The sequence below is a fragment of the Phalacrocorax carbo genome, chromosome 1, assembly GCF_963921805.1.
Source record: "Phalacrocorax carbo chromosome 1, bPhaCar2.1, whole genome shotgun sequence".
Taxonomy (NCBI): domain Eukaryota; kingdom Metazoa; phylum Chordata; class Aves; order Suliformes; family Phalacrocoracidae; genus Phalacrocorax; species Phalacrocorax carbo.
In genome coordinates, this window is record NC_087513.1 from 207,387,256 (window position 1) to 207,400,050 (window position 12,795).

General features: G+C 43.1%; 1 protein-coding gene across 1 annotated transcript in view; it reads right to left on the reverse strand.

Annotated features, from left to right (window-relative positions):
* Positions 1–12,795, reverse strand: part of FAT3 (FAT atypical cadherin 3) — a 432,050-nt gene that overhangs the window by 235,983 nt on the left and 183,272 nt on the right. Inside the window, exon 3 of the mRNA XM_064441382.1 lies at positions 602–916. Within this exon, the coding sequence (XP_064297452.1) occupies positions 602–916 (315 nt within the window). The remainder of the gene's footprint in view (positions 1–601; positions 917–12,795) is intronic.

Here is a 12,795-nt window from a genome sequence, read left to right on the forward strand (position 1 = left end):
ACAACAGTGCTTTAACTTAAAACAACCACCATATCTGCAACATAGCACCCACTGGCTACATCCCCAGCTGTTAAAAATCAGTGCAAACACATTGGGTTTTTTTTAAAGGCTAGAGAGACTTTTAGGTCATCTAAACTGTCTTTTTTGCACAAAACAAGCTGTAGAATTACAACCAGCTACTGTAATGTGGAGCCTAATTACATGTGCTGGACAACCATTGTGCTACTCACTTGAATGGTGCTATGCCAGCTAACGAAGGATGAAACGCTGCTCTCTAAACTGCAACAGCTTGAATCTGCTTCCTAACATTGCTCTGCAGACTCAGTGTAGCAATGTCTCATCCCTAGACACAGGGAAGAGGCAACATCCAGGAGCTATTCGGTGACCTACAGAAGAGCAATCACTGCAGCAGCACATCTGCAGCATGTCATCTGCCAGTGCGCTCATGTATGCATGCAAAAGAGGATGCTTTAGACACATAACTAAGCAGAAAACAGAGGTTTGGAAAGCAATGTAACACCAGAGGATCTTGAAGGGGAGGAAGCTGATAAATATTTAAATTGCATTGTCCCACCACCCTAAGGAAGCAGGATTTTGTTACCTGTTTTGGGGTTGATTACAAAGAAGTTCTGGGGATTTCCACTTGTAATCCGGTAAGTCAGTTTTTCATTATTGCTGGAGTCAGGGTCCTGGGCTTGGATCTGAATGACAGATACATCCTTCGGGGAGTTTTCCATGACAGCTGGGTAATAGATAGGTTCAGAGGTGAGAGGGGCATTGTCATTCACATCCTCCACTTCAATGTAGACTTCGATGGTAGTGTAGAGTGGGACGACACCATGATCAGTCGCATACACTGTCAACCAGTAGGATTTGGTTGCCTCACGGTCAAGAATATCTGCTGTGTAGATAACTCCTGCAGAAAAACAGCAAGCAGAGGATCTCAGGAATAGGACCAATGAAACGGCACATCTATTTTGATTTGGCTGTACTACAGAAATGTGTTCAGCACATAACAAATGCTGCACCCTTAAAAAAATTAAAGCTGTGCATAAAATGAAACAGAGACTTGAACTTGGGCATTGATTCCTGAACCCTGCTCAACATCTCAATCCTTTTTCCCAGGAAATTCAGTGGGGGAGGTGAAAAGATGGCTCTTCATAAGTGTCCTAATGTCAGAGCCAATTCCTTGCTGGGACTGCAGCTGGCTGAGTAACAGAAGAAACACCATCATTTTCTGCTGATGGTGTGAACTTGTATAAACTGTGGTAGAGAGGGATGTCACCATTGACAATCAATTGCACTAGAGAAAGCGGTTTATCTTTTCAAGCTCCTGCCAGTGTCCTTGCTAAATAAGAAAACCTAGGTGACAGTTTAAAATAAATCCATTCAAGTACAGAAAATAGATGGTAAATTTAATAATGAGATCACTCATTGCACAATGCCAAAATCCTGGTTAACATTAATCAAAAGCTCACATAGTAGAAGCTCTTAGACAAGCAGTATATCCTTTTTTATCACAGAAGAAGGAAGGGACGGGCAGTTTACCTACTGATGTAAGAAAACATCAGTTGGTTTCCTACTTGGTCCTAAGAAAACACGAGAGAAAGTGTGCTTCTGTGTAACAGAGACACAGAGACACATGGCACCCATCATTTCATCCAAGTACCACCCCATGCCCGCAAAGTTCCTGCCATGAAGGACTTCTAACCACCTCATTTCTGCCTATGGCAATTTAGAAATCCAGCCTCCTCCTGACATTAACACCAAAACCACAATGACTTTTGTAAAAACAGATATAGGGCCCTTAAGCCAGAAACCTCTTCCTAACACTATAAGACCTGCTCATATTTGTGTAGTCCAAACCTTCACTGACTTGAGCACTGACCACAAATGCATAGAGGACCAAATATACCAGTACCACATACACCAACCACACCAACATCAAAATAAACAAACATACTTTCCCAACACTTCTGCAGCGCATATACCAAGAACATTTTCCTCTCCTAATACAGCATTATTAAGTCTTGGGCAACACATTAACAGAGATCTCAGGCTTGAGAAATCCTAAAAAGGATAGTTTGGAGACCATCAAGTCATGTCATTAGTAGATGGAAACTGGTGGACAAGTTGCAGGGCAAGATAGGGACACAAGAAACCTGAATTTAGTCTCAGATGTGCTTGATGCTACTCATAAAAACATTATCAGTTAATCACTGAGGAAAGAGGTGCTCTAAGATCAGCACTAAGAAGGCATGTGAGTGTCTTTTCTGTCTTTTGATGTTTTTTAAGCATCAGACTGCACTGAAAGTTTCTATGACAGCCTGAAATCTTAGGAAAGCCTCAAAGACACTGGAATAGGCAGAGAGGTGTTTTGGGCAGACTTTGGGCACTGCTAAGGAAGGTGCAGGCTCCATGCTCAGCCACTCTGCAGAGCATGGGCTGCCAAGAAGGGATCGTCCTCGCCAGTCCTACAGGGAATCCTTCTTAATGGGGTATGTAAAGTTCAGAATTAATTTATCTGCACTATTCTTCAACATCAGTCTTACAAGTTATGCATCAAATCTCACTTTTTAGATTATACCAACAATCAATCTCTTTATGACACTGGATTCAGACAAGACCTCTGGTTTAAAAGATAACTGGTAAGTCTAGTCCATTTCTTGAAGAGCAGTCATGAAAATGATGGCCCTGTGCTCCTGAGACACCAGCAGAAGGGATGAATTAGATGGCCTGATAGAGCTTCTGATGTCTAACAACGTGAACAGCCCTGGTGAAGACTTCTCTGGACACTTCACAGCAGAACATATTCTATACTGAAGTTTACGGGCAAAGTTACTAAATTGCTTTTATGAAGGGTAGCAGCAAGAGGCGAATGATGTAACTCCTGTCCTAAGGGACTACCAACCCTGGCTTAAGACAGAGAAGCCCACCAAGCAAGTAGGGGTGCTGCCTGTCCCCAGGGAGTCAGGCCAGGGTTCCCAATGTCCCCATCCAACTCTGCTCTGGGCAGGAGGCAACACAGAACCCAGAACACAGTTACAGAAATGCCCGATGTACATGCACTTGTCTTATAGGACATGTCTGGGTTTTTTTTTAATTTTTGAAAGATTTTTTTCAAGTTTGGGATTTTTTATGTTTTTTTAATGCTAGTTTGAAATTACAAGTATTTTCCTACCATTGATCAACCATATAGAGAGGAAGGGGAAAGAAGCAGTACCAATTCCAGCCATGTATGGGCTTGGGTCTTTTTCTAGTAACATCAAATCCATGTCCTTCTTGCTCAGATATATTATTCGCGGAACAAAGGTGAGCAACGCATCACTGGAGGACAAAGGCAGAGTGCATTCTAAATATTCTTTCAGCAGCAGTCTGCACTATGTAATGACTTTCTGTAGAAACATGGGTGAAATATGTAGTGAACTGTGATGAAAATGCCTAGAAGTCCAGAAGAGAAATTACATTGCAGGGATGAGAAAAGCCCATAATAAATGACACCCTGTGGAAATAAATAAAAAAAATAAAATCCATGTAGGCAAAGATGAGGCAAAAAAAAGATGAATATTAGTGCTCCTAGAGATGTTGATTTATTCAGAAGACAAGAAGAATTATTTTAGGTCTTTAAACAAAACTTGAAGTAAGTAGGGTTTTCCCCCAGTGAGAGCGCAGAAGGTTTTAGCAGATTAACCTCTGTTTATGAAGCTGAATTTCACCAATGCTGCGCTGACAATAAATCTAGCTTCTGAGTCATTCCTTCGTCTTATGACTGTTGGCAACAGTTCCTTTCCATTTCTGTATTTCAGAAGGAAAGGATCACTGAACAAGTGTTAGCAACTGCCAACGGGTCTGCTACACTGGTTCTTCTTTTTACTTTTGATTTATTAAAAGGTCCCAGATATGAATTAATTCCTTTCCCTCAATATGTCTTGTCATTTCACCTGTCACCACCACACAGCAACTTGATAAATAACGTCTTTGTTTTCAGGTTTTTCACATGGAAAGCCTCCCATCACCCCCGGAACACCTCCTACTCTGCTCCCAAATGTCCTGCACAAAGTGCATCCTTTCTGTCTGCCCAAATATGGGTCTAACGTGAGTACCCACAAGAACACACATGCTGCCTGAATATTTAAGCTATCTCTCCATGTAGGTATGGATGACACTTTCCAGAAGGATGTCAAAATTCATCTTCATATGACCTCTGAAGACAAATCATGGCACTTGATTATCAGCACTGCTTCTTCATCACTACAGCATGAATGCAAAAAGGCTAATAGAGCTGGCATCAGGAGCCACAAAATATTACCTGGGGCAGTCCATAGGTAGGCTCTCACTCCCTTTAGCTGAGTGGAAATATGGGAAAGGCTGAGAATATCCCTGGATAAGACCACACAAATTCAGAAAATACCTCACTTACTTTAAAGCTTATAGATATTAACAGATACTAAAGAGAGACAGAACTTTGTTTTCAGGGCCAGGAAAGCAGAGGGGAGGAGAGGCCTTTGGGAGCAGCTCTAAGGCTTTTCTTGGACAGCTTTTGTAGTGCATTCTTCCCAGCTGCCTACTAATTAGAAAAGAAACATGAACAAGGTAATGATGCCTGAGCTATACAAATCAAGAAGTGAGAAGAAACACCAGCAGGGATCCTGAAAATTTCGAAGTTATTAAAAACCCCAAAGTTCCAAGATTCTGCAGATGCATTTCTGAATGAGACAATAAAAACAGATGCTCCCATCCACTGGGATGCTACGCTACGGAGGCACTACTGCATTTCTACATGCGGCAGCTGAAATCCAATGAAGCAGTCTGTAAGCCAACTTTTTATGTCACCCTTGGCCAGGTTTTGCAGTATCCCTGAAGGGCTGAAGCCAGCACTTCCTCAGACCCAGGGCAGCCTCAAAAATAAACCCAGCCATCAATCCAAAAAGAGGAGCCACCAGTATGCTTGCCACTGCATTCCTCCAAGTACACTTGCCTTATGTGATTCGCCAAGCACCATGTGCACTACGAACCCTATAAGTGAAAAATAACAACAGAGTGCTTTAATCTCTGATTAAAATCCTGGGCACATTTATATGTAAATTAAGTGCAGCGCTTGGGCTCGGCAATGTGCCAGCAATGCAAAGATTGTGTGCTTGTTTCTCTTAAAGGCTTGTTTTCCCTCTTTCCCTGGGAAAATAATGGGATAATGTTTTCTGTATGGCTCCTGCAAGTGGCGCACACTGAGACACTGCATTATGAAGGATGAAGGCAAAAAAAAGGAGTGAGAAACTAGTGGCTATTAAGGTGGACAAAGAATTGGGAAACTAGGATTTCTCTCCTTCCTTTCTTCCACTGATTTGCTGCACATCTTTCAGCAGACCACTTCAAATGACGCGGTCCACTCAAAAATTATCTGAAAGTTATGTAATTACTATAGTAACGAGAAACCTGAGAGGCTCTTAAAACAAAAAGGGTTTAGAGGAAAGCATTATTTCTTTCCTCGCCTCTTTTTTGCCCTGTTTGTTTACCTTACATGTTTGACAGTACTTTGTGTATAGGTCACGTGATGAATGGACCTGCCACAGCTCTGCAAGAGAGTGTTTACTGAAGCTGTCAGCTTGGGTGTTTACATAGGTGCCCATCGCCATGGATCTGTGCTTCACACATACGTTCCTTCTAAAAGTCAGTTCATCCTTCATGAATACCCTCAATAGCACAAATATTGAAAGGAGTTCAATTCTGTTTAGTTTTTTTCAGGCAAGATTAAAAGACAACTTGGTGGTCCGTAAGAAGCTGGGCAAGGAAAAGTCAGAGGAGAGTAATGAAGCTCTTTAATCTAGCTGAGAAAAGCAAATCGAGGTCTCATGGCTGGGGGTCAATGGCAGAAAAAGCGGAGTGCAAATACTCAACATGGAGGATATCTGGCAGGAGTAACTGCTTGCCAGGGACAGGCCAGAATCTCCCATCATTTGGCTTTTTGGTACTCAGACAAGACAATATAACCTATTCTTCTACCCAAGTTATTGGCCTAGATGCAAAAACTAATGTAGCATGTGATTTTTGCTGAGTGACTTAGTGCTATAAAAGTCACCAGTGTAAGTAGTCATACTCTCAGCTTCAGCAAATGATGAACAAAGTGTGGGGAGGTTCCTGCACAGACAGAAAGACGACTGACTTGGAAGTATCTGCTACTCTTCCAAAAACTTCTATCCCACAGAAATATTACAGAAAATCCATTATTATCTCTTTTTTAAAATAATACAGTGGTTTTGCAGGGAGACATCTTGCTTAATACCATCAGCTCAATTGTTCAATTGAGAAGAGCCTCAATGACAAGGTGTTGCTTGTTCTCCTCATCCCTCTTCAGGTACAGGAGCTAATTGCACAAATCTGCATCTCAGACTGGGAAATTAGGAAAGGCCAGATAAGGTAAATGGCCCACTTATTCTCAGAGCCTGACCCCAGAGTGGCCACACAGGAGGGCAGAGGGAGTGGGAAGCAGCAAAGGCAGAACCTGTCCTCAGCCAAAGCTGCAGTGTGGGATGGAGGTCACACCACGGCAACACACCCCAAGACGTTCCCAGCTGCCAGAGTGCAGCATGTCCCTTCCCACCCATGACAGCTCCTCGCTAGTGCAAATGCAAGGTTTAGCCGCTGAAGTAGGTATAAAAACATATAATCTTTAAGGTGACTGAAGGACTAACGGCAACGGATGCATGCTCCTGACTCCAGCCCCTGGAGCACTGCAAACTCACCCTCAATGTCTGCAAGGGCCATGTCAGCTTCTGCCATGCAAAGTGCTACAAAAACTGACTTTCCAGAGCCCTAAGTCTGCCTCTCCCTACTCTAGCTTCAAATCAAAGGGGCTCAGTGCTAGCCAGCCACAAATGGAAGCTGGTTTGACCCCAAATTAAAACGACAGGAATGAAGCAGTTGGAAGTGGCTACTGACAGCGAAGTACTCAGGGCTCTGTTTCATCCCTCAAAGGAAGAAAAGAAAAAATCACTGATTCTGAAATGCTACTAATTATTCATGATCCTCATCAAAGACTCTGCGAGTCTTGTAGCAGTAAATACACCACCTTGCTTGTCACCAAGCAGTCAGCCAAAGATCCTCGCTTACATTGCCTTGCTGGGAAAAAAATAATAACTAGGCACAGCTTTAGAAGAAAACAGTTGAACAATAACATTTTTTTCAAAATTTTTTGGTCTAAAATACAGAGGGGGAGGAAAGAGCTTACACACCTCATCCAGCTGCACCAACAAAAAGGGTTTATATTCTCCTACCAGTGCTCCTGCCCCCGAGCTCCGGATGGATTCTGCCCTGACACATCATTGTACAGGGGTCCATGGAAAGATTTGTGAGTGTAAATGCAAATGTCAGAGCTAATCTGGATTCCATATATTGAGCAAATACGTTATTTTTGACGGACACTTAGCAGAGAGCTATTGTAGGCAGGAAAAGTTTAAAAATACTGCAAGCCCATTATTCAGCAAACCAACGAACGTAAAATCAACGAAAATGGCATGATTTGCAGACAGGAATTTCACACCCAATTAAGGAAGAAAATTTATGCTTTCAAGAAAGCTAACATTATGCCTAACCCATACTTTTTTTTTTTTCAGGTCCTTCACATAGAATGGCTCTGTGTGTACAAAAGCAAAGCGTTTACCTCTTTTATGAGATACTTATTTCGTTATTTTCATTAAGAGCAAACTGTAAATATAACCCACAGGATTAAACAGCTTTAGCGTAACAAAGACGTGAACCTGAGCACCAATGCCAGACCAGTTCAGCACACAGGGGCCACCGAAGCCAGTGGGAATCAGAATAAACTATACATTATATTCACCCCTTTTTAATTCTTCTTGAGCCGTGAATCACCAATGCCAGTTCTGAATACAGGCAGAGGTATCACATCAGCCACAAACTCAACCGGAGCATGAAGGAGACCTATTGCTCATCCCCCCCACTGCTCGCAGCCGGCAGCTTTGAAAATCAAGCTCCTTACTCTGGTGATTAAACACTATTTCAGCGCCTTCATTTGAGCCCCCCCATTGTGCAAAGTGTGGCCTCCCGTTTTTATTTTATTGCACAAATTTTGTAGGCTTTAATGCACATTAAAATGCAAACCCAGCTCCTATTGAACTGAATGGAAATATCCCCATTGACTTAAATGGATATTAGATCATGCCCAGGAATGAGTCCAAAAGCAATATTAACTTTGTGAGGTTACACATACCTAGAACTTCCTAATATCCTTTTGTTTGGTTCAAATATAAAACATATATAATAAACCACGCTTGTCAACCAACGCAAGGCAAGTAACATTCCTGTCTAGGGCTTACCCTTTAATTATCATTTTTTTACTGATGTTTTGAACATGCAAATTAACTGTTACCTCAAAATGTGGTTTCTGCAGTGAATATTACATCTGAGTTCCCAAAGCAGTAAGAAAGAGTTAGAAAGCCAATCCTCTGCAATGCTATTTCCACCAACTCTGGATTAGCCTGCAAATATACCTTTTACCGTGTTATTACAGGCAATATCACAAATATCATAACCAGCCAGGATTGTGACAAGGACATTCAACATGTTAATAAGTGTAATATATCTGCATGTAGCAGGTAAGTAGGTAGATAATGTACAGGTTTACAACTCTGAATGGACACGAAATCTATTTCAAGTGTGGGCTCTTTCCAAAGGACAGACCAGCACTGCTGTTGTGCACAGTGTTGAGTGTACAGAGGGCTGTAAACTGCTTCTGCTCATGGAATAAAGCACCACCGTGCAATGGTTTAGACCAGCCATGGCCAGTTGGTCTGAAATCCAAATAAGGCACATATGGAAACTTACTGTGACCTCTGAGGTCTTAGGCCAGCCAACAGCCCAGCCGAAGTCACAGAATCACAGAATGGTAGAAATCGGAAGAAACCTCTAGAGATCCTCTTGTCCCACCCCCCTGCTTGAGCAGGCACACCCAGAGCAGGGGGCACAGGAACGCATCCAGGCGGGGTTTGAATGTCTCCAGGGAAGGGACTCCACAGCCTCCCTGGGCAGCCTGTGCCCCTGCTCTGGCACCCGCACAGCAAAGGAGTTCTTTCTCAGATTGAGGTGGAACTTCCTGTGTTCTGACTTGTGCCTGTTGCCCCTTGGCCTGTCACTGGGCACCACTGAAAAGAATCCAGCCCCATCGTCCTGACACCCACCCTTAAGACTTTATAAGCATTGATAAGGTCCCCCCTCAGTCTTCTCTTCTCCAGGCTAAACAAACCCAAGTCTCTCAGCCTTTCCCTCTAAGGGAGATGCTCCAGGCCCCTCATCATCTTGGTAGCTCTCTGCTGGACTTGCTCAAGCAGTTCCATGTCCTTCTTAAACTTGGGGGCCCAAAACTGCATGCAGCACTCCAAATGTGGCCTCACTAGGGCAGAGTAGAGGGGGAGGATAACCTCCCTCACCCTGCTGGCCACACTCCTTTTAATGCACCCCAGGACACCGTTGGCCTTCTTGGCCACAGGGCACAGTGCTGGCTCAGGGTCAGCTTGTTGTCCACCAGCACTCCCAGGTCCTTCCCAACAGAGCCGCCTTCCAGTAGTTCAGCCCCCAGCCTGTACTGGTGCCTGGGGTTGTTCCTCCCATGGGGCAGGACCTTGCACTTGCTCTTGTTGACTTTCAACAGGTTCCCCTCGGCCCAGCTCTCCAGCCTGTCCAGGTCTCGCTGGATGGCAGCACAGCCTTCTGGTGTATCAGCCACTCCTCCCAGCTTGGTGTCATCAGCGAACTTGCTGAGGTTACGCTCTGTCCCATCATCCAGGTCATTGATGAATATGTTGAACAGAATCGGGCCAGGACAGTCAGGGATATGTGTGTGACTTGGATGCAAGTGCAATTGCAGGTCAGGCCTGGCAGGGGTCGTTAAATCAGGTACGGCCCTATAAGCAAGGCTTGTACAGGCATGACCTTGACACCAGGTTGGGAATGGTGTCCTGCCTGAGCATGGACCCTGTTCAGCCCTGCCTCAGGCTGCAAAACACAAACATAACTTCATTTATTACAGGTAGAGGGGAAGTTAAACTAAAGGTGATAATCAAGTTTGGGTCTGGCCAGTGCATGTTCAAATCAAAATAATAAGAATAAATATATATGTATGTTTGCGTATTTGTCAACATTAATCTATATGACTATATTAATATTTATGTACACAGAATCACAGAATCACAGAATGGCAGCGGTTGGGAGGGACCTCTGGAGATCATCTTGACCAACCCCCTGCTTGAGCAGGCACACCCAGAGCAGGGGGCACAGGAACGCGTCCAGGGCGGGCTTTGAACGTCTCCAGGGAAGGAGACTCCATGGTGTATGAATATTTGTATATAATATATCCATATAGGTGTGAATCAAACAAATATGGACAGTGTGTGTGTATATATATTCATACATATACAAATGATGTGATTCAAAGAGTAAATGTTGCATATCGAATTAGCAGTGCCATCCACCACAGGGACTGGTTTTTCTGAGGGGTCTGATCGCAGCTCCCCAGGTGTCCCAAAGCAGGTGCCACGGCTGCAGGACTGCTGCCACAAGGTCAGACTTCCCAGAAAAGCAGCATCTTAATCACAATGAAATAGAGGCACAACTCAGATTAGGTGCTTGACATTCCAGGTTACTTATTTTTTGAGTCTTGAGGCAAGATTCTTCCTTCTTTACTTTCAAATTACTTAAATTCAATGCTGCTGGTTTCTTTTGCTTGCTATATTGGGGGCGGGGGGGGAGGCTTACAACTTCACATCAAAATGAGATATCACTTAAATACAACATCTTCAAGGTCACTTACGCATCAATTTCAGAGCAATTTTCCAAACATACCATCAAGACACTGAACCAGAGGCTTAGTCAAATAAATTCTCTATATTCTTCCATTTATGAATTAAATTAAATAAGATGTGCCAACATTTTCACCTGACTAGGCTTTATTATGGTTTCTGTATCTTCCATCACATCCCTCTATTTATTTAAAAAAATATCCACATTCATCTTGCTTTAATATTTTTTCCTTGGGGAAAAAAAAAATATCTTACATGGATAAACAAAAAATGCAAAAAAATACAACTCTGGAAGAACCAAATTGCCTTCAAAAGCACAAATACTATAAAGAAACCCTCTTATTTATGAATAACCTCTGTCAAAGCTTAAGACACTCCATCACTGCCGAACAATGCAATAAAAACCTGCAGTAAAACCAGGCTGAGAGGACCCATGAAGCCCCGGCAATGCCTAAACCGCTGCCACATACCATTTCATACTCACTACAAGTGCTTGAGAATGATGGGGCAAACCATGACAGTGCTCTGACAAATGGGATGTGCCACAAGCCCACAAGGCTTGATCTGTAGTGTTCAACATCTATGAATGTCAGCTGCTGCTGGCATCCTTTCACCCAGGTGGATCCACCTTACTCTTCCATCTCAGAGGCACAGCAAAATACAATGCCCATTTACGGAATCAACTTTTTGCTATTTGTGGGACATGTACAGGCTCAACTTTTCATCCAAAGTGGCAAAAAATGACCCAAATGAAAAGTGCGATTTTGCCACTGTGGCAGGTGACGTGCAAAATTCTGATACCTCAAGCTTTTATAAATGTTGGCAGGAAGATCCAATAGGGGAACATGTGCATAATGTAACCCAGAAGAACAAGAGCTGATGGTATAATTGCACTCTATTGACTATGTTTGATTATTTTTTTAAGCTCTTTTGAATGCACCTGTGGCTACACATGAATTACAAACTGCAAATTCTCTTTGATATTATAACCCCTCTGTATGCATTTATCCCTCTGTATCTGTTTGTCCCTAAAGTAAACAAGTTCTGCCTTGTTTTCTGAGCACCATTGGGATTACAAAACTCTTATGTGCCTTGTGTCCACCTATGCAGCCTTCCTGACAAATCGAATGTGGGGTTGGTACCAGCAGAAATCTTCATGTTTTCAGCACCAATGATGAAAGCTGTTAAACCTCAATAATAACCTGTTTGTATGGAGCCACCTTTTCACAAAGGGCCTGGCTAATGCCCAGAGTAACCCAGATTTTCTGTACATCCTTTTTAGTAGCTTAATAAAGAGATCAAAGTCTGACCCATGTGTCCTCTCCTGGGAGAACTGGGAAGCTATTTAAAAAAAAAGGTGTTGCTCCTGGTTATTTTAGAAATGAGATCAGAAGTGGAGGAAAGCTGAAGCAGGAAGAAGAGATGAAGAGAAAAAAGGCAAAGGATGCTCAGAAAGATCTCGATAAAAGTCCTGGCAAGGGACTTCTGTGCAGGGTCCTTTTCCTTTATACAGAGTTCTGTATCTTTTACACTGCCTACAGTATGAGAGATTGTTTTGGGAACCCTTCTGCAAAATCTGTGCCGATGTGCTTCAGCTATCAAACTGCCCTGCAAAGTGGTGATCCCTCATATCAAGGAAAGCAATGCTGACCTTATGTACAACACAAACGGGCACCTGCTTCTCTGATGGATCTCAGCACCAAGGAGTGTCAGCCTGCGATGGTTGGCCAGAGCAGACAAGGGACTATTGGGAATATTCCACCTAGTAAATGTCTTTCACCTTTTACTTATATATATTATACCGGGAATAGAGTAATCTTTCTTTTCCCCCTTTTGTTGCTGTTTCTTCCAGCCCACAGCAAATGGCAACCCTATGAAAAGAGTAACAACATTAACCCTGAAATCTGCCTTTATCTTTCTCTCTATCCAAACATAAACCCAGAGGAACAGTCAAAATGGGGAGAAAGAGTACGTCTGAAAGGGC